Genomic DNA, 22,631 nt, shown 5'->3' on the forward strand with positions numbered 1-22,631 from the left:
GATTAGCTACCCATTATCAATGTACACGTTTCGGGAGCTCAAATATTTAAAATCAATAACGACGCCGGCCACGTACTTACGGTCATATACACAGAAAAAAATTTTGCGGTGGAAACTACCATTCCGAGGGTTATTTTAAGAATACACACCGTCGATTTTCAGCAGATAACAAACCCGTTTGATTTTACCATGCGCGAAGTGAAAATCAACTGTGGTCCTTGCGGAATGGTGTTACAAAAACTGAATTGGTGGCGAATATCTCTGAAACCATGGTTAATTTAACTGAAATTTTACAGTAGTTTCAAAAACATGGCGTAGTCTACGAAATAGTAACTTTTACCATGGATTTTTTTTCTGTGTAGGAATAGAAGGATTGTTAGTCCGACTCTCGTTGCTACTACTATTTATCTCCACGATTGTCTTGGGATAGGATATCGTAATTTATCTGGATTCACTTTGGTAAACAATGCGATCTATGGGATGGGAAATAACACTAATACGAGTTAAAAGTTAAAACATGCACGCCCTGTGGCTTGATCTGAGCTTGAGCTTGAGCTTGATTGACTGCTCGTAGTTGCTACTCCATTATGACCAGATCAGCTGTTCTTGCACAGAGAACCAACAGATGTTTGCTTGGGACTAGCACACATCTTCAATGTACAAGTACTGGTGGTCTCATTTGTTAGGTCATACTGGCGCCTGCCACGTCAGAATGCAAGTCAATGTAGGGAAGGGGGAGGAAATGATGATGCAATCACTCGCCCACTGCAAGCCGAATATACCTCTGCACTTGCCACGAGTTCATGCGGAATTAGTTGGAATTTTTGGGTTAGGTTCGAGAGGCAGAGGTCCGTCTTGGTTAACGAGCTGCCAATGTGATAGATAGGAGAAAGCAACTGATGGAATTTCTAATTGGATGTAGGAAACGAGCTTTATAGTTCATTTCCAATTCTAGCAGATTACTGTTAGAATACTCAAGTTTAAGGTATAGGAATAGTAATGGAAACGGTATGGAAGTCCATTTCCAGTTCTAGCGATTGCTAGAACATGAGAAATATAGAGAAAAATACAAAGTAGGAGAATGGAACGGACCTGGGATTGAACCCACGACCTCCTGCGTATGAGGCAGAAGCAGTAGCCATATGACTACCAAGCCCGCTATTAAAACATGCACGCCCTCTGGCATATGAAAACTGAGGAGATTCGCGTTTTGGACGACCACACGGAAGCGCGTTACTCTGTTCTCACTTGCTCGATGGCTACAGCAAACTATTGAAGATCGCGCTTTTTCGATCGGTCACGACATGCGCATGAGCCACCGAACACAAGATAGATATTAAATTTCTTTCCCGACGACTAAAACATGCACGGCACTTACTTGTTTGATGGCTACTTTTATTACCGGCCGCGCAATGCAGAACACAATATTTCATCAGACCGCATGATCGTTTTGCTGTCCGAAACAAGAGAAAACCTGCACTGAACTGATTAACTTTATTACCGGCCGCGCAATGTAGAACACAATATTTCAGCAGACCGCGTGATCGTTCTACTGTCCGAAACAAGAGAAAACCCACACTGCACTTACTTGTTCGATGGCTACTCTTATTACCGGCCGCGCAATGTAGAACACAATATTTCGGCAGACCGCGCGATCGTTCTCCTCCGTTCTCCTCATCACCAGGAATTCCTTCGGAAGTTTTTCCAAGAACTCCTCCGGAAGTTCATCCAAGAATTCGGATGGAAGTTCCTCCAGGAATTTCGCAAGAATTTCTTCCTGGATTTTCTTAAGAAGTTCTTCCAGGAATTCCTCCGAAATCTTCTAGGAATTCTACTGAAATGTCCTCCAGGAATTCCTCAGGATATTTTTAGAATTTTTCATGGATGCTCGCCCAGATTTTACACCTGAAATTTACCCTAGAGTTCCTACATAAATTCCCCCAAGCCCTATTTACTAATTACTTCAAGAACTCTACGAAAATAAGCACGCAAACTATCCAGAGCTTCACTCACTTCTTCCGAAATTCATATGGAAGTTCTCTATACCCAACTTCCCCCCCCCCCCCCCCCCCCCCCCCCAATACCATCACAATTTTTCCAGAAATATCTCCAAAAATCCCTCTAGGGTTTCTTACCCCATTCCCGGCCTAACTTGCATACGACTGCATTATTTAATTGATATTTATGACAGGAAGCAACTTTTCCTGAATTTTGTGGGCTGTATAATACTGCACTGAGGTTCACTTCTGATTAAAAAATAGCTATCCGTGCTAAATATCGTTCAAAAAAGCTTTTATTTGATTTTAATTAACGAGGTGCAGCACTCATTTCAGTCATAGCGATTTAATTTCCGGCCCACTTCCAAACCAGTTCCCGGCCTAAGCAAAATTTCGCTCAATCTCTCAACTTATTACTCTCTTTCTCTCTCGGGACGGTAGAAAATGCGACGTAAACAAAAAATATGCACGTTCCACGACAACAAGATGCCAGATGGTATTATTCATAATCATTTTTATTTGGTTGAAAAGATATATTTACTCATCCAAATTTCTTCCAAATACTTAAAAACAATATTTTTTTCACCTTTTGAAATCGAGAGAATTACAAATAACATGATAGCGTCAATGTATTAGACAGTTTTCCTATTAACAATGAAGGATCATTTTCATACTCCTGGCGTTTTGGCAGCACGGTGCGGCAAGAAGTTCTTGGGCCGAGGTGATTTTTTGTTCGGTTTGAGGATACATTTTAAAATGTATTCTAATGTGTTTAAATAAGTTCTAGCGAAACGAAAAAATAGGAAGAATTGAAGCGCGTGTGTTTAGAATTGTGGTGTGGTGATTAACAGCTTCAAGCAACAGGGGGGTCCCGTAGCGTAGTTGGCTACACGTTCGCCTTACAAGCGAATGGTCATGGGTTCGATTCCCAGCCCCTCCACCAAACCCTCGTCAGTCGCCAGATCTGCAGCCCATACGGTGGCGTTTGGGGTACGCGCCTTACCGTCACGGCTGCCTGATGACGACTGACAACTTGTTCTTCTCGGAGGCATTCCTTCAACGTTACCCGGATTAATGGCAACCGAACAATGCAACGATCATTGAATACACGACATGGACAAACGGACACAATGGACTCACGATGAGATGGACTGGCAACGACAACAATAATGGTAATGGAAATCTAAAAATAGATTCTGTGTGGATTCTGTAGAGCAGAATACCACAGTAGATCTCGGCACAGTAGCGGTTAAGTAACACAGAGTGCCTAACAAATAAATAAAGGAATAAAAAAAAAAAGCTTCAAACAATTGTTGTATCGAGCACTGTGACGATTTTCAGGTAGGTGTTTATTTGATGATACCGTTTTGTAAAAGTGGAAAGAATCACTCCGGCTCAGTGGTGTGGCATCGGAGAGCGAAATTTTGAAATCTACATTTTTATTTTCTACAATTGGATCAATTAGGAGTGAAACAAGTGGTTGAAAAATATTGAGTATTGTGAAAAATAAATGGGAGACTTTTTAAAAATTATCAATCATGAACCTACGGCTTTCAAACAGTATAAATCATTAGTTTTCTGTGCAGTGAGCCGAAAACCGGATCCATAGACCCAAGTAGTAATTTACCCTATATTTTGGTATTTTTTTTTAAATTGCTCCAGACATTTGTTTTGAATTTTCCCTAACGGTATTGCCCAGAATACTCCACCATAAACTCTTCCGGGACATTCTTTTTTCAGGAGGTATTCACGATGGAAGTCTTGTGGAAAGTTTCATATAGCAATTCGCGGGGGTATGCTTGAAGAAATTGCTGTAAAATTCCTGACGGCATTGCTAATTTGAATACCAGGAGGAATTTCTGAAAAAAAAATCTAGATGGAATTTCCGATGTAATTCCGGCTGGATTTTCCAATTGGTAACAGGGGAAAATTTGGGTTTATTCTACGAGTGGACTGACGTGAGATTGCTCGATTGAAATGAGAATAGTCGTATTCTCCCATTTGCGTATCACCTCACGTGAGAATCGACTCACCTAACATCACTCTAATTGTCGTATAAGCCCAATTCTCTCATATGAAAATCCTGGAAGAGTTCCAGGAGAAATACGCAAAGGGACTCCTAGTTTGAAATCCTGAATTGTTTTGGATACATTTTTAAAAGGATTGTTAATAAGAATTTTGAAGGAGTAATTCCTTAAATTCCTGAAGAACAATTCCCACATGTGCGTGGATTTTTAAGAATATGTTTCTTATGCTTGCCCAAGCATATGTTGTAAAGCAAGGGATCTAGCGTCCAAGCTGATTTTAGAAAAACATTTTTATACAACGTTTTTACTGCCCCTATTCGCATAAGCGTCCCATGTCAGTTTTCTTCAACTTGAGAAATATGCCGTTGAATTTTTCAAACTCGTTTTACATGGAGAAATTGAAAAAAATCTAATAAATCGATAAAACCAGCAACCTTTCTGAAAATTTGGCATAATATTCTTTATCTGTATACATTGCTATGGGACTGTTAAATGGACCTTTATTACATTGATGTTTTGTGCGAAAGGGTTTCAATATCTGGAATGTGACTGTTATGCGAATAAATAGCAAGATGGGACAACACAAGTGGGTTTTAATTTTCAAATTTCTAGAACAAAGACTATTATTCTAACAGTTTTTCTTATAGATGAGTTCATTTTAAGCTTATTTCTGAAAGAAAATCAAAATCGTCAAAAATCGACATGGGACCTTATGGATCTTATGCGAATCGCGGCAGTTTAGCACGTTAAGGTTTAGGTAGCTATCAATGATTGCGATTTAAAGATTTTATCAGAAATGAGAATAAGTGCTGCATTATTGTACTCAGTTTTCCGCGAGCGGTAATGGCCGCCAGCTTGCTTGTGGGTTAGTCTCTGATTTGACGTTTGTGGAGGTCAACTGCATCCACCGCTCCGAGCATTCTGACCAATGTGGCATATATGAAGGTGCTGATTAAGTGAATTCAAACCTTCTTATATGCCACATTGATCAAAATGTTCGAATGGGAGGTGCAGTTGACCTCCACAAACGTCAAATCAGTAGCTAACCCGCAGGCAAGCTGGCGGCCATTACAGCTCGCGGAAAACTGGATACAGGTGTGAATACGATACTGTCCCGATTTGATCACCCTCCCCGTGAATTTTGGGGTGATAAAATAGGAAGTGTGACAAAATCGGAATAAATTGTGTTTTCAAATTTTTTGAATCAGTTTATTCCTTGGAAATCGGGGAGTGACACAATCGGGTCGATACTGTATTTTAAATACCGTATCCAACAATTTTCATATTTTGAGTTATGCCAGTTTTGTTTGAAATCAGTGACCAGTTTAACGTAGTTTACGTTGGGCGGTCGTGTCTTGTACATAGTGCAAGTATGTATTTTGATGAAATATTATAGAGGGACATCTGACTTTTTTTTCAAACAAAAAATCAAAAAAGAGCTGTTTTTCAAGATTGGCCATACATTTGCTCGATTTTGAACGAACATCGGATGAATTTTTCAGGCCGATTCACACGTGCAACAATTTTTCGGATTTCGTTTTCGATTTTTTAAATAGAGGCTTAAAAAATATGAGTTCTTTGGGAAAGTTGACCTTAAACAAGCTAAAGAAACGATTACGACAATAAAACGAGATACGATTAAAAAAAGGGAAAGGTCAATTGTTAATCGATATTATCTGTACCACACAAAAGTTATGATATGTGTAGATTAGGGTGCCAATGAAATGATGGGAAAAATTGGCCATCGAATTTCAAAAACGGGTAGTGCTCAAAAGTTTCATCTCCTCGAAAAAAGTCCCAATGCAAAATTTCAGCTCAATCGGACTTCTTTAAGTGTTTGACCAAAGCAGTCAAAGTTTGACTATTTTGAACCACAAAAATTTCCCATGTGGTGTATAGGAAAAATTCGTAATCGATTTTTTTTATGCCAAATGTCTTAGAAATCCATGAAACGTCAAGATCTGATGTTATCTAAAAAAAAATTTAAAAAAATGATTTTTTGGAAAATTTTCGAAATAATAAAAAAACATTGGTGCCAAATGTTTTAAAAATGCATGAAACGTCGAGATCTGGTGTTATCTCAAAAAAAAAAAATATTTAGAAAAAATAGGCTTTTTTGGACTTACATAATTTCTGGGAATTAAAAAAAATCGATTTTTTTATGCCGGATATGTTAGAAATGTATGAAACGTCGAGACAACACCATATTAGAATCCCAAAAATTATCTAAGTTTCAAAAAGTCCCTTGGGAAATTTCCGTGGTTCAAAATAGTCAAACTTTGACCGCTTTGGTCAAACAAACATTTAACGAAGTCCGATTGAGCTGAAATTTTGCAAAGAGACTTTTTTCGAGAGATGAAACATTTGAACACTACCCGTTTTTGAAATTCGAAAAGTCGATTTTCATTGGCACCCTAGTGTAGATTACATAGGGTCCGCGACGTTAGGCATAAGGACGTTAGGCATAAGTACGTTAGGCATAATGGACGTTAGGTTGTTCTTTGGGTCATTTTATGCCTAATGTCCATTATGTCTAACGTACATTATGCCTATCGTCCGTTATGCCTAATGTCCATTAGAGTAGAGTGGGGCAAGAGTACGCACTTCTGCATATCAAATCAGTGTCGATGATTCATATACTCTTCCTTTATGTTACCCAATGGAAAAAATATTGAAATTATTAAGATTCGTTTTAGTAGAACCCTTATTGCGAGACAAGTGAATAACGCACTCTTACCCCGGTGGGGTAAAAGTGCGCATCGGGTGGGGTAAGAGTACGCATTTATCCAATTAGGGAATGTTTAAAGATAACGTAACTCTTAAAGGGGGAGGGGGTCCTAAAAATGTGCACTTTCATACGAAAAACCATTGTTTTTTTTTATATATACAAAAAACTACAGAGGTAAAAATATATATCAGGTTTCGCGTGGCGTATACAAAGGCAAGAAAGTCCATCAATCACGTAACGTAAAATTTGGCTATTTCATCCCCCCCCCCCTCCTACCTTACACTTTTTGTATGAATCCTCTAAAAATTATATGGATCGTCACACATCTCGCAACCCCTCCCAGCTAAACGTTGCGTAATTTATGAATGTTTCTTTTGATTAAATGAAATTATCATTTAGATGAAATTGTGTTTTCGTATTATGTTTAGGTGTACAACAAGTCCTTATAAAATTTCATTATTTCGCTTCAGTGCTTTGTTCGCTAAGTCCTTTCTAACACCGAATTACTTCAACTTATCCTAAAAACTTGTGATAATTTTAAATTCTGTCCCTTTTTTCTTAGTTGTGGATCTTTACGCTTTGGAAGAAGTCTTATTTCGGCCGGAGATACGTTTGACATCATTACTTGAAGATTCATTTGCGTACTCTTGCCCCACCGGTTCCTGCGTACTTTTACCCCACAGTCCTAAAAATTATTCAAGTAATGGTTTTGACTTCTTAGAAAACCAACCGGATTGGTGTTCTGTATCATAAATGAAAGGCTGTTCGGCCACATTGAGATTTGACGTAAAGTCAATGTCAACTTCTCTCCCCGAACAGCCAAGATAGCTGTGTGGTGTCGGCAGCCAGTTATCTGGCTAAGAATAACGCTACGGATTGCCTGTTCCGGTGGTAGAAGTCCACCATACAGGTGACCCAAAATTCTTGGTGTGATGCGGCTTTATGCTTACCGTGTCTACGAATGAATGGTTAGGGGTCTAAAAGAACCTAACCGCTAACGGAGCCTGTGAAGCACCAGGGCACCCTTCACAGTATCTAGCCCTTACTGCGCTAACCGGAGCTATGGCGTAGTTGACTTTTTGCTTCTCCGAAATAATCGGCTACTCTTATTCAATCTCAACTTGAGGTTAAATAAGGGTGGGATTATGAGCATGTTTTTATTTAGTTTTTCAACAAATTGTCACCTATATGACTTTCTTGATAAGATACCAATTTGGTTTCATCGTTGCTGTTCATATTAATGCTGAAGTTGTGGAGTGCATTATCTTAATTTGCAATGGCTTCAGTTAAGATAGCTCAAATCAATCTTCAGCATAAAAGAACAGCAACGATTAATCTTTGTAGACTTATGCAAAATGGCAAATCCCAAGTGGCTTTGGTGCAGGAACCCTATTTTCGCAAGGGTAGCTTCTACCTAGGTAACCTAGTGAACCCGGTTTTTGCTGCTTTCAGTAAAGAAATGGCAAACTCTCGATCAATGCCGCGTGCATGTGTGCTTGTTAACAATGCTATTGTTGCTACACTTATCTCTGAACTAACAACCAGAGATGTATGTGCTGTCACAATTGATGCAACTGGCGGAACCCCGTCAGGAAATACGTCTATTGTTCGGTTTATCTACCACATGATGAACCATCCCCTACGGATGCTTTCAAACGAATTGTTAAATATTGCACTTCAAAAGACCTTCGGCTAATTGTCGGCAGTGATGCTAATACTCATCACATCATCTGGGATAGCTCGGATATCTATCTGAAAGGCTCCAGCTTGATGGAATATTTAAGTAGTACCGAACTTAGTTTACTTAACATAGGCAATCGCCCAGCCTTTATGGTATCTAATAGAGCAGAAGTGTTAGACATAACCCTTTGCTCCAATAGAATCAGTCACGAATTGACGAATTGGTATGTGACAGATGAGGATTCTATATCTTACCATTGCAACATCTACTTTGATCATTTGATTGTTACATCGCAGACCTTGCGTTTTAGAAATCCGCGTTCAACAAACTGGGATCTTTACACAGAGTTGCTCTCTACCAAATTTCATGGATATCTACCTTCAATAGAAACTCCTACCGACTTGGATGATGCAGTTGATACTACAACGTTGCACATCGTGGAAGCTTTCGAAGAAGCTTGCCCTTTACGTTCTGTAAAAACCTCAAGAGGAACCCCTTGGTGGAATTCCGATTTGGCTAAGCTAAGGAAGCAGTGCAGAAGGAGTTGGAACAGACGCCATTCAGCAGGGACGGATTCTTTCAAGTTGACTCGCAAAGCTTACAAGAAGGCTCTACGATCTGCTGAACGATCCGGCTGGAAAAACCTTTGTGCAAATGTTTCCAATTTGAGTGAAGCCAGTCGATTGAATAAAATTCTTGCGAGATCCAAGGATTTCCAAGTTGGCGAAATTCGCAAGCCAAATGGCGACTACACTTCTCCTGATGAAGAATCGTTAGAGCACTTATTTGATACGCACTTCCCTGGATGTGTCGATATAACATCTTCGGATGATCCTGATGTCTTTTCATGTAGCTATGGGTCTTGGGCTCAAGCACGTAGAATCATAACTACTGAATCGATTCAATGGGCACTTAACAGTTTTGCTCCCTACAAATCTCCAGGGGAGGATGGGATTTATCCCGTTCTACTTCAGAGAGGTTTTGAACAAATCAAACATGTTTTGAAAAAGCTTTTAGTATGCAGTTTTGCTACTGGGTATATTCCCATATCCTGGCGGGATGTCACTGTAAAGTTTATCCCAAAAGGAGGACGTGCTTCGTATGAAGAAGCAAAGAGTTTTAGACCCATCAGTCTGACCTCATTTCTTCTGAAATGCTTAGAACGTATTATCGATCATCACATTCGTGATGACTGTTTGGCAAACATGCCTCTTCATGTTAATCAACATGCTTACCAATCTGGAAAGTCCACCGTGACTCTTCTACACAAGGTTGTGTACGATATCGAGAAAGCATTCGCTCAAAAGCAATCGTGCTTGGGTGCTTTCTTAGATATTGAAGGTGCTTTCTTAGATATTGAAGGTGCTTTCGACAACGTGTCTTTCGATGCAATATTGGAAGCCGCACGTTGTCATGGGCTACCTAATATTATTACCAAATGGATTCACCAGATGCTTAAAACCGACATCTCTACTCGACATTACGTCAAGCAGCGATTAGGAAATTAAGTGTCTGCGGATGCCCTCAAGGGGAGTATTATCTCCACTTTTGTGGAATCTCGTTGCAGATACGCTATTGAGGTTACTCAATAATGGCGGTTTTCCTACCTATGGATTTGCCGACGACTATCTTACATTGATAGTGGGTTTGTGCATTACTACCTTATTCGACCTGATGCAAAATGCTCTTCAGGTAGTTGAAAGTTGGTGTCGCCAATATGGCCTTTCGGTCAATCCGAATAAAACATCTATTGTTCTTTTCACGGAAAAACGTAATCGTAATGGTATTCGTCCATTACATCTTTTGGTTATGAAATCAATGTAACTGATCAAGTAAAGTATGTGGGTCTAATTTTGGATTCAAAGCTTTCCTGGACTCCTAACATTGAGTTCAGAATCAAAAACGTATAACTTTCGGCCAATGCCGACGAACCTTTGGTAAAACTTGGGGTCTTAAACCCAAATATATCAAATGGATTTACACAACAGTTGTACGACCAATTTTGGCTTATGGATGTCTTGTGTGGTGGCAAAAGGGGAAGTGAGGACAATTCAGTCTAAATTAGGCCATCTTCAAAGGATGTGCCTAATGGCAATGACTGGTGCGTTCTCTTCAACTCCCACGGCTGCTCTCGAAGTTCTCTTCGACGTGGCCCCACTACATACATCTCAAACAAGAAGCATTTTCTTGTACTTACCGACTATGGGTGCTCGGTTTTATGGGAGAGAATCCTGTAAACCGCAGTTCTGCACACACTTCGTTGTTATCGCTTATGATTAATTGGGACAAAATTTTCTTTTCTCCTAATGATCTCACATGTTAGTAGTTTTCCTTATAGGGCATTTTCAACACAATTCCCTTCGCGGGATGAGTGGACATCTGGCTATTTGGAGAGAAGTATGTCGGACAGCATTGTTTGTTACACTGACGGCTCCCTCCTCGAAGGTAGAGCAGGTGCAGGCGTCTATTCGCGTGAGCTGAGATTGGAACAGTCACACTCACTGGGTACACACTGCACTGTCTTTCAAGCGGAAATATTTGCCATCATGTGTGGAGTGCAATCTGCACTGCAGCAACGCATTATGGGCAAAGTAATATACTTCTGTTCAGATAGCCAAGCAGCTATTAAAGCTCTCGCCTCGGCCAACTCAAGGTCGAAGTTAGTAATCGCATGTCGAACTCAAATTGAGGAACTGAATTCAGTAAATACTTTACACCTTATATGGGTACCTGGCCATTCTTCCATAGCTGGAAACGAATTGGCTGATGAGTTAGCTCGTAATGGAGCATCGCATGACTTTATTGGTCCTGAGCCAGCTATTCCAATATCCAAGTGTTGGGTGAAGCTTTTGATCAACTCTTGGGTCAGCACAAATGGCATTGGAGTAGTCTGGATTCATGTCATCAAACAAAATTGTACATCCGGGAGCCATCTCCGGTAGTAGCAAGCTATTTAGCTAATCTGTCTAAACAGAATTGCAGTGTCTTAGTCAAGGCCTTGACAGGTCACTGCCGACTGAACTATCACATGGCAAATATTCAGCGCGTTGAATCATCTGTTTGTGATAGTTGTGAATCCGATTATGGAACTTCTTATCATCTAATATGTAACTGCCCAGTCTATGCACAATTGCGCTTCCAAATATTTGGTAAACACTTACTTAGTGAAATTGACTTCAGAAACCTGAACCTTCAGAGTATTTTGTTGTTCATAACCCGTTGTGGTAAGGAGCTATAAGCTCTTGTACGCTAATGCGTTGTATGCCCTCTTCAAGGGCCTTTTTCCAAACATTCCCTTTGTTCTCCCATCCACATTCCTTTCCTTTTGTTCACTTCCTTTTCCGTCAGGTGTGTGATGAAAAAGGCTGTGAAGGCGATGGCACAAATCTCCCAAATTGAGGTGAACGTGCCCCTGGAGCCGACGTTCTGATACCTGATACCTGATAGGTGTACAACAAGTCCTTATACAATTTCATTATTTCGCTTCAGTGCTGTGTTCGCTAAGTCCTTTCTCACACCGAATTACTTCAACTTAACCTAAAAACTTGCGATAATTTTAAATTCTGTCCCTTTTTTCTTAGTTGTGGATCTTTACGCTTTGGAAGACGTCTTATTTCGACCGGAGATGCATTTGACATCATTACTTGAAGATTTATTTGCGTACTCTTGCCCCACCGGTTCCTGCGTACTTTTACCCCACAGTCCTAAAAATTATTCAAGTAATGGTTTTGACTTCTTAGAAAACCAACCGGATTGGTGTTCTGTACCATAAAGTACTCTATACAATAGGTTATCGAAATGGTATAATGTTCACCTGATTGAATGTATATATGGTAATGAAATACTAGTTGCGGAAATCCAATTATTTTTAGCAAAATGACCAAAAAGTTATGTCTGAAATTTGATTATGCATATGTACAACATGTGATAGATTTAGTTCGGAAAAGGTATTGGAGGGTAACCGCCCCTTCGGTGGGGTTTGATCCCACGACCCCAGTTCGCATGACAGGTGCTTTCCCTACTAAGCTACGAAGGACCTCCGTCGTCCACCGCAGCTTAGCGGGTACTGATGAAACCAAATTCCCAGCACCAGGTACCAGCCGATCTCTCGCAATACATTTTCAGAACTAACTCTCTCTAATGTATTTTTGTACACATGTCAACCAAGGATGAGTATTTAGTATTGTCCGGCTCCTACACACTTGCTTCATCAGCAACGGCGCTCAATGAAGTAGGGTTGTGTGAGGTTGTGCCAGTTTGGTCGTCAGATCCCGACACGACCACACAAGCGAAGAGAGATCGCCACTCGCCCAAAAAGTTATCTAACTCCATATCTCCCTTGTTGTTTATTCAAATCGTTTACAATTACACATGATAATAGTTGGCCACAATACCTGTCAAACTGATGCAGTGCTGCTAATTTATCTTTTTTTTATTACTTCAAAAAATCGAAAACGTACTCTTACCAAACGCGCACTATTCCACTCTACTCTATGCCTAACGTACTTATGCCTAACGGGGTATATCCGATTACATACATTTGATCGATTGCTTCATCATAACAATCATTCGACAAATGCTACAGGAAATTCTTTGGAATTTCGTTGGAATTTTTTGTAAATTTCCTCGGGAAGATCTGAAGAAATTATTCGGGAGATTCTTTGGAATGTTAACGAAAATTCTTTAGAATTTCCACGAATTTAAAAAAAATTCAAATTGACTTTTCTGCCATTTTTTCGAGAAATTATTTGAAATTTCTACGAGAAATTCTATAAAGACTCCCGTTGTCCATCGTGGTGTTAGCAGAACTGATGTCATCAACAGCATATAGTTAGGTAATATGTCTCTTACAGACGGTGTCGCATTTCATACAACGGGTACTTCCGGTTTATGTACAATACTTATGGGAAGATGCAGAGTCCTGACAATTAATTACACTCAACATTTCAGTAAAAAAAAACTTACAAGTTCTCTTTTCTTTTCAATTACAAATACATGCAGTTGAATTCCTTATTTCATTTCATCCAGTGTATATTATTCATTCCATTTGCGTTTCATGTTAAATTAGTTTTACCATTTCATTCGTCATCACTATCGATGATTAATTTTCCGCTGACCATACCGAGAACTATGGTGTCAACCATCGCCTCGCCATCAAGACCAATTTCTACAACCTACCCACTTAATCCCATATACAAAAGCGAGGCACGTCAAGCGCAAAATGGTTCCGATGCGAGTAAAACATTTCCAATCCAATTATCATCTGTCAGCAACAGAAGTGGCCGGCATAAATTATCCGCCCCCGAATTGGGCTTTCTGCATGACAAGCAAAAGTGCCCTTTTATGCAATGGCCGTAGTGTGTTCCGATCGTATGTCGTCACTACTGGTCGTCATATGGTGCCAGCAGTTCACGTTTCTTAGCTGCAAGAACAACTACCTTTGTGAGATTCTCGTTAGAGCCAAGTCAAAGAACAAGTAATAATATTTCGATTATTTGCATTTCATGTATGTACTAAAATTTTACAAAAATACGTGAATTATCAAATTTATTATGTTTTTTCATCTACAAAAATAACCTTTTTATTTAAATATGAATGCACACACAAAAAAAAAGCGTTTCCGAATTAATGAACCAGCAAAAATACACCGTGATTAAGTTAAGATTCGGGAACGCAAGTCACATTTTCCAAAACTTTCCAGAAAAAAGGACGGTTAAACCGTGATCTTGTTAGGATTTCATGAACGTTTTTTTTTGCGTGCAGCAACAGAAATAGCTCGTGAAATGGTTTCGATTGAAATTTAGCATTTACCAAACTACGAAATATAAATTTTTGTTCCACTACAATGGCACTGGAAATTGGAATTAAACATCGGTGCACGGCCACAAGTCTGGCGGTCATTACCCCAGCCAGTTTGCTCATTTTCTGAACTCTGTAGTACAGAGTCTGTACCGATCACACCCATTTCGACTTCCGCAGTGGAAAACAACGGAAATTGATTTCAACTTGTTTCCTGCCGTCGGTTCGCAATTGGAAAGAAGTGAAACTTCTAACTGCCACTCTCCGAGTGCAACCCATCAAGAGTGTATAGCCTCATCGCCAATACCACACTTGACCGGACGCTGGAAATGAAATCGATTTTCTCTTATTGCCTCGCTCTACAGTAGGTTGAGCCAACCATCGATTTGAACAGCCATGGTCTGGAATTTTGAGCTTATAGAATGGAATAAGAATTCTAGTAGTTGATACATCGGAGATGTGTAATAAACGGGTTAGGGACAAAAGGTCGAAAGACAAAAGGTCGAAAGACAAAAGGTCGAAAGACAAAACGTCGAAAGACAAAAGGTCGAAGGGACAAATGGTCGAAAAGGACAAAAGGTCGAAAGACAAAAGGTCGAAGGGACAAATGGTCGAAAAGGACAAAAGGTCGAAAGGGACAACGAAAGGACAAAACGTCGAAAGACAAAAGGTCGAAGGGACAAATGGTCGAAAAGGACAAAAGGTCGAAAGGGACAAAAGGTCGAAAGGACAAAACGTCGAACGGGACAAAAGTTCGAAACGGACAGAACGTCGAACGGGACAAAAGGTCGAAAGAAACTAGAGATCAATAAGATCAAAAGGTCGAAATTGACAAGGAACTGAAACGGAGAGAGTCAATCTAGCACCAGAGTTGCCCTACACAGTTAACAAAAACTCTGCTCTTTTATTTTTCACAATTTTTAACAAATAAATAAAATTCATTCAGTGAGTACAACTAATAGATGGATGTTGAATTTTCTAAATGTCAATTCGATCTGTCATAATGGTGCACGCCGCACATCAAATACACCGGCGTATATTACACGCCGGTGTATTTTCAATGCGTGCGCCTTTTGACAGATCGAAGCGACATTCAGAAAACCTAGATTTTCATCTATTATTTGCACTCATTGAATGAATTTTATTTAATTGCTAAAAATAGTTTAAAATAAAAGAGCAACTTTTTTGCCAACTGTATAGTGTCTCGCGCAATACAAGTTTTATTCATTCCCTAAATCAACAATCTTTTTATCTCTAACAGAACTATGTAGATATTCATAATATTGTTTCATAGTAATTACTCCTTCTTTGAAAATTGCTCATTCTTCAACTTTGAATGATGTGATGAGTGTGTAATTTCTACTTGAAGTTAAATGCATTTCATAATTTCTTTCGGAATACACCCAACATGATCGACCTTTTGTCCCTTGTTCTTGATCGACCTTTTGTCCCTTTCGACCTTTTGTCCCTTTCGACCTTTTGTCCCTTTCGACCTTTTGTCCTTTTCGACCTTTTGTCCTTTTCGACCTTTTGTCCTTTTCGACCTTTTGTGCCTTTCGACCTTTTGTCCTTTCGACCTTTTGTCCCTTTCGACCTTTTGTCTTTTCGACCTTTTGTCCTTTCGACCTTTTGTCTTTCGACCTTTTGTCATAGATTCGTAATAAACAGTCTCTTCCATAAGAAAACGTGACACTAGATTGAAGCACAGATAATAGACATCTAAGCTAAAACATGTTTCCTTCCATTAGCTGTATAATTAAAATTAAACAGTTTGCTGCCCTCTTATTCAATTATGCAAATAATCAAGTCAAAATGGCTGATATAAGTTTATGACATCTTTTCTCTTAATTAAAATTCCCACGAGTCACCCTAATCCCCACATTTTTCTCCGCTTTCCCAGATGGTACACCCACAACGGACCGGAACCGATTCCCGTTTCGTCCGGACCGCGGATACGACTGCTCGGGCCGGTACTAGCCATCGAAGCTGTGACGACCGAGGACGGGGGTGTGTACAAGTGTTCCGCATCGAATGCCGGGGGTGAAGCCAGTGCCGATTTGCGGCTAACAGTTTCGACGCCGATCCACGTGGAGATATCTCCGAACGTGCTAAGTGTTCACATGGGTGGAATGGCCGAGTTTCGTTGTTTGGTCACGGCTAACGGGATGACGGCCGGGCCACAGCACATCACCTGGTTCAAGGATGGCCGACAGCTGCCCAGCTCCGGGCGGGTGGGCGATACGCTGCAAGTGACCGGCGTCACCAAGGAGGACAAGGGCATGTACCAGTGCGTCGTTCGGCGGCAGGAGGGAGACTCGTTCCAAGCATCCGCCGAACTGCAGCTTGGAGGTAAGTGCTTTTAGAGGAAAGCTTTTTAGTAAGTAACCTAACATTTCTTTTTCGAGCATGGTCTGGCCATATCCAACTTGATAAAATAAGAAATGACAAACTATACAACAATAAGGTTCTTTGAAGCAAAAAGTATTCGAAAATTTCAGACGAATATTTTCGAAAATTTCTTCGGGAATTTTGCAAAATAATTCGCGTAAACCCCAGCGAAATTTAGTCCGGAACTGCGGAAATCCTCCTTCAATTCTTGTGATAAGTTTTAATAATTCATGCAGGAAATTCCGCCAATTGGCATTGAAAGCATCAATTTATCCGAAAGATGTTTCGGCAAGAATTGATGTGTCGTTTTTAACTAGAATTTCAGCAAAAATTCCTGCAGAAATGCTTGCAGAAATTCAACTGTTTTGGAACTTCTGCAGAAGTCAGTCCAAAAATTGTCTGCGGAAGTTATTCCGAGAATACTTGTGTGTATTCTAGCAAAACTTCCCCTGGGAAATTATGCGGAAATTTAATTGGGAATTTTGTCATAAATTCAAGTAAATTCTTCACAAACAACCTGCGGGACATTTTTAACACTACAAGTACCGAGCCAAGATTTGTGACCTAAAGTACCAAACTCCAAAAAAAAAACGTGGAACGGCGTGGAACGTTTTTCAACCAAATCTCTTGATTTTTTTCACAGAACAATCTGTGGGATGTCAAAAATCGACTACTGAAGACAGATTACATTTTCATGTAACGGCCACTGAGAACCAGCCGGATAGTTCCGTTCCTCGTTTTTTGCAGTCTGTTTGTGGCCATCCAGCATATTGCATGCAAGTCGTACCACACTTAATAATTATTTTCGAGCGTCTTAGGGGAAATTGTTACACGGTTTTAAAAAAATTGTCTTCCTTTTACTTCCACTACCTATTTTGTTTATCTTTTGCGCTCAGACTCACATTTTTCGATTCCCGGTCCGGTCTTGGAAATTTTTTCGACTTCCCTGGGCATAAAAGTATCATCGTGTTATCCTCATCATATATGAATGTAAAACTGATAAATTGGCTTAGAAACCTTACAGTTAATAACTGTGGAAGTGCTGATCGAACATCCAACTTGGTCACTTTTTTCGGGCCAATCACTAAAAAGTCCCGTTTATCGACCTCAAGTCACTAAAGTCACTTTTCTCGGAAAAAGTCACTATTTTAACTATTTTGAAACTATCGAATCGGTTTCATTAAGAACATCGTCGCGGAATGAAACTTTGATGTTTGAAACTTCATCTGTCGAAAGCTGCTCTATTCAAGACGGACATAAAATGACGTATTTAGAAAAAAATTAGCATTAGCACAGACAAACAGACGTAACAGCTTGAACAATTTTCCACAGAGAACAGACATTGAGGCTCGAACAAAATTTCGAGCAAAACATGTGTAAAAAATCAAACCGAACCTCAACGCCATCGACGTCGACATTGCAACTCACAAACTCTGTTTCACATCACGATGGCGCTGGTGTACTCTTGTATGCAAAACGACACTAGCGCACAGCGGCATTTTTTGCTGATGCTAGCGCTGATTTTGCACGGGATAACGGCGACATTCCAAAGTTATTTCAAAATGAACAGTAAAAAGTCATCACAACATGGCGAGTGCAGCTTCAACGTCTGTTCTCTGTGAATTTTCTAAAAAATCCATCGCTCAACTCCTCTACCACCATCTTGCGAGCATGTTGCACGAAACAATGTTTCGTATGACATTGTCACCAGAAGGCGCTAGAGTGAAATGTCAAACTCGAAGGATTACGACGCTAGCGCCTCTAGTTGTGAAACGCGTAATCAATCAAATTCAAATTGGTCATTAAAGTCATGGTCGATGATATTTTCTCAAGTGTTACGTCTGTTTGTCTGTGGCATTAGCATCAGCATTGAGCAATTCGCACAAATTCGTAGGTGGTACAAGCCAAGACTATTGTATGAAATTAGCAACACTTTCATCCGTTACCACAGATATTGATTTGGGACTAATCGCTATCTCTTAGATGGAAGCAATGCACTCTCCAATAGTCGAGATCTGTCCTGGCCACGTCCTTGCGAATGCTGAGGAAGGGGAAGGATGGTTAGTTGGACACCTACTTAAGAAAGATGCAGAGAACTCTACGACCTTTCATAGGTGCCACGGGAGGTTTTGGGATTGTGTGGGAGGTTATAACAGAAGGAATCGTTTTGGTAGAACGTGAAACACAGATAGATAGAAATACAAAGTAGGAAAGGGACGAGCCTGGAATTGAACCCACGACCTCCTGCTTATAAGGCAGAAGCGGTAGCCACTAGACCAACGAGCTCGTCATGACGGATTTAGAAAAAAAAGACCACTTAGTATTTTTTGATAGCTATAGCTATTCGCAACTTCTTAGCGACTTCAAAGTTACTATGAATCTCGGTGTTCTTATTAGATTTTTAACAGCGATTGGTTGAAGGTGTTTTGTGTCACAGTGATGTAATTGTGTATATAGTGATGCAAGCAGGATTGGCACAGGAGATTGAGATTCTAAATATATTCACAAAGCTAATAGCATATCCTGCTTATTTTAAAACCTCTTTTAAAAACTAATAAACTAAACTCTACACCTTAATTTAGACATTCGAGACTGTATAAACTTTGGATATTCCATCGAGAAAAATCGGCATTATTTTAAGATTTTTACTATTTTGAATTTGAGGCTTTACGGAATTCTGAACAAATTCCTTAGGTTTGAAAACGATTCTTGGGGTTCAGATTTATGAACTTTGTGAGTCAAATTAAATCTATGTCGAATAATTATTTGAATAAATTTCTATTACAAAAAAGTGCCATTTTCTCTCATTCAAGCGAAGATTTTTCGTTTTCGAAGTTCAAACCCATACTAAACATTATTGCGCCTTATTTTGTATGACTTGCCTCAAATTGTGTTTTCTAGTAGTGAAAGGGGCCAAAATGCAAAAATAAATATTAAAAAGAATAAAATATAACAAACTTATCAGATTTCAACTATTCCATTTAATTACAACACTTTGTAAAGATTGACCAGTGTCTCATACTTGACTTGACTTGAGAGACTAAACGCGTCATTACTGTTGAGATCGAAATACGTTTTCTTGTAAGGAATTCAAAGTAATGGAATTAAATAATTAAGTGAAGATATAAGCGCACAATTTTCATTTCATCGGATCTGTTGAATAATGTTTTGGCAATTCATAAATTTTGAGGAATTTATTGTGCCCTAAAATTGATATTTTCGGCCACAAGAAAGTAAAGGGAGACATAATTAACTTCATTATTAACTTCATATAAAAGTCAATTTTTGTCACTGCAAATGAAAATCAAAGTCACTATTTGGTCACTTTTTCTGCAGCTGAAAGTCACTATTTGGTCCCTTTTTTGCCAGTGTTGGTCACTAAAGTCACTATTTTGAGCGGCATTGACCGCTACCAGCCCTGCAACATATCCGAACACGTTCTTAGAGCCCCTGAAGAAATTTTAGAAAAGTAGGTACATGCAAAAATCTATAATCTTCTTCTCTTCTCTCTTCTTCTTTTCTTCCTTCTTCTATCTTTTTCTTCTCTTCCTTCTTCTATATTCTTCTTCTCTTCCTTCTTCTATCTTCTTCTTCTCTTCCTTCTTCTATCTTCTTCTTCTGCTTTTATATATAAAATTGTGTTTTTCTTCAAGCGTACCTATCTCAAAAACTCCCCAAAAATCTGATAACAGTGGAAATTTGGGAAAATGTTAAATTCAAAAAGCTTTTACAAGAGTTTTCGGAAATCCTGAAGTAATTTTAGAAAATCCTCCACTTACATCTTACATCTAACTTTGAGTAAATTCCTTCTAGAATTCTGAGGAATTAATTATCAGTTCTGATGATCTGGGGGTGTTCCTTTTGCAATTATGGGGAATACATTCTATTGAGACAGGAAAGGCTTTCAGCGAAGATCCTAAAGAGTTTTCAGTTGAATTTTTGAAAGGATATTTCAGTGATTCTCCAGAAACCTAGTAGAATCCTGAAAGGAATTCCTGGAAGATATTGTTGAAGTAAGGAATTCGTTGATGAATACCTGAAGGAATTTCAGGAAAAATATGTGAATTCCTACAGTAATTCCAAAAGTAGTTCCAGGATGATTTCCATGAGAAGTTTCTACAGGAATTCCAGTAGGAATATTTGGAGAAAGTTCAAGAATAATTCCTAGAGCAGTTCCAGTTCAATTTCCTAAAATTCTTCTTGGTGCTCCTCCAGAAAATACTTCTGGAGATGTCATCCAGGAATTCGTCCTAAATTCCTCCAGAAATTCATCCAGAAATCCTCCAGAAATTTATTCTGAGTTCCCCCAGGAATTCATTCTAAATTCCCCCAATTAATTCTGAATTTTAACAGGCGTGAGTTACTCCAAGAATTCCTGGAGTAACTCCAAAATAAGTTTCTAGAGAGACTCAAAGATGAACTATTGAAGAAACTCCAAGAGGAGCTCCACGAGGAGTTACTGGATCAAATCCGGGATGAATTGTTGAAGGAACTCCAAAATGGAACTTTAGAAATAGTTCCTGAAAGAACTTCAGAAACAATTCCCGAAAAAGCTTCTAAAAATTAAAGTAGGAATATTTGGAAGAAATTCCAGAAGGAAATCCTGGGGGAACTCCAGGAGTAATTTCTGAAGGAGCCCAAAGAAGAATATTCGGAAGGATTCCCGTAAGAACTCCAAAAAGATATCCAGGTAGAATTCCTGGAGGAACTTCAAGAATAATTCCCGAAGGAAAACTAAGAAGAATTTCCGAAGAGAAGCTTGGAGGAATCCATGAAAAAAAAATCTGAAGGATCTCCAGTAGCAATCCCTGCAGGAACTCTAGGAGCAACTTCCGGAGGAAGCTCCTTTACCTGGAATTTATTCTGAATTCCCCTAGGAGTTCATTCTGAATACCCCCAGGAATTGACTCTTAACATCTTTTGGGAACTCCTACAGGGATCCTTCCTGGAGTTTCTTAAAAAATTCTTCTTCGAGCTCCTCCAGAAATTACTCCTGGAGTTTCTCCAGGATTTCCTCCTTGAGCTCTTCCGGAGATTTCCTTTGGAGTTCTCCAGGAGGAAATCCTGGAAAAACTCCAGGAGTAATTTCTGGAGGAGCTCGAAGAAGAATTTTTGAAGAAACTCCAGGAAGGATCCCTGTAGGAATTCCAAAAAGATGTTAAGAGTCAATTCCTGGGGGTATTCAGGATGAATTTCTAGGGGAATTCAGAATAAATTCCAGGTAAAATACAAAATGAATTCCAGGGGGAACTCAAAATGAATTTCAGGGAGAATTCAGCATGAATTTCAGACAGAATTCAGCATGAATTCTATGGAGAATTTGGCATAAATTCCAGAAAGAATTCAGCATGAATTTCAAGAGGAATTCAGAATGGATTCCTGGCGGAATTCAGAATGGAATCCTGGGGGAGTTCAAAATGATTTCCTGGGGGAATTCAGGATGAATTCCGGGGGGAATTCAAAATGAATGATTGGGGGAATTTAAAATGAATGACTGGGGGAATTTAGAATGAATTCCTGGGGGAATTTAGAATGAATTCCTGGAGAAATTCGGATTGAATTCCTGGGGGAATTCGGATTGAATTTGGGGGGGGATTCAGAATGAATTCCTGGGAAAAGGATTAGAAGGATTTCATGACACATTTGTGGAAGAACTTCAGAGTGGAATTGTGCAGGAACTGCAGGAGAAAATGCTATGGACTCCTCAGGTGGAATTTCTGGCTGGACTTCAGGAGATATTCGTTGAGGAACTGCAAAAGGAATCTCTTTGTTAAGGTCCTTCAGAAAATCCAGGAGGAATTCCTGGTTGAACTCTAGGAAGAATTCATATAAGAACTGCGGGAGTAATTTCTGTGGGATTCTCCTGAATGGAATTCTGGAGGATATCCACGATGGGTTTCTGGAAGAACTGTAGAAGATATTCAACGAGGATTCTTGAATTCCCAAATTCCTAAACTTCTAAACTAACAAATTCCTGAATCCTTAAATTCATAAATTCTTGAATCTCAAAT

The 22,631-nt window shown here is 39.5% G+C and overlaps 1 protein-coding gene across 3 annotated transcripts in view; it reads left to right on the forward strand.

Annotated features, from left to right (window-relative positions):
• LOC134211072 (cell adhesion molecule Dscam2) overlaps positions 1 to 22,631 on the forward strand; it is a 531,807-nt gene that overhangs the window by 402,677 nt on the left and 106,499 nt on the right. For all 3 annotated transcript variants that reach the window (XM_062687653.1, XM_062687651.1, XM_062687654.1), the window contains exon 6: positions 16,133 to 16,581. In XM_062687653.1, the coding sequence (XP_062543637.1) occupies positions 16,133 to 16,581 (449 nt within the window). The remainder of the gene's footprint in view (positions 1 to 16,132; positions 16,582 to 22,631) is intronic.

This window comes from Armigeres subalbatus, chromosome 2 (assembly GCF_024139115.2).
Source record: "Armigeres subalbatus isolate Guangzhou_Male chromosome 2, GZ_Asu_2, whole genome shotgun sequence".
Lineage (NCBI taxonomy): Eukaryota > Metazoa > Arthropoda > Insecta > Diptera > Culicidae > Armigeres > Armigeres subalbatus.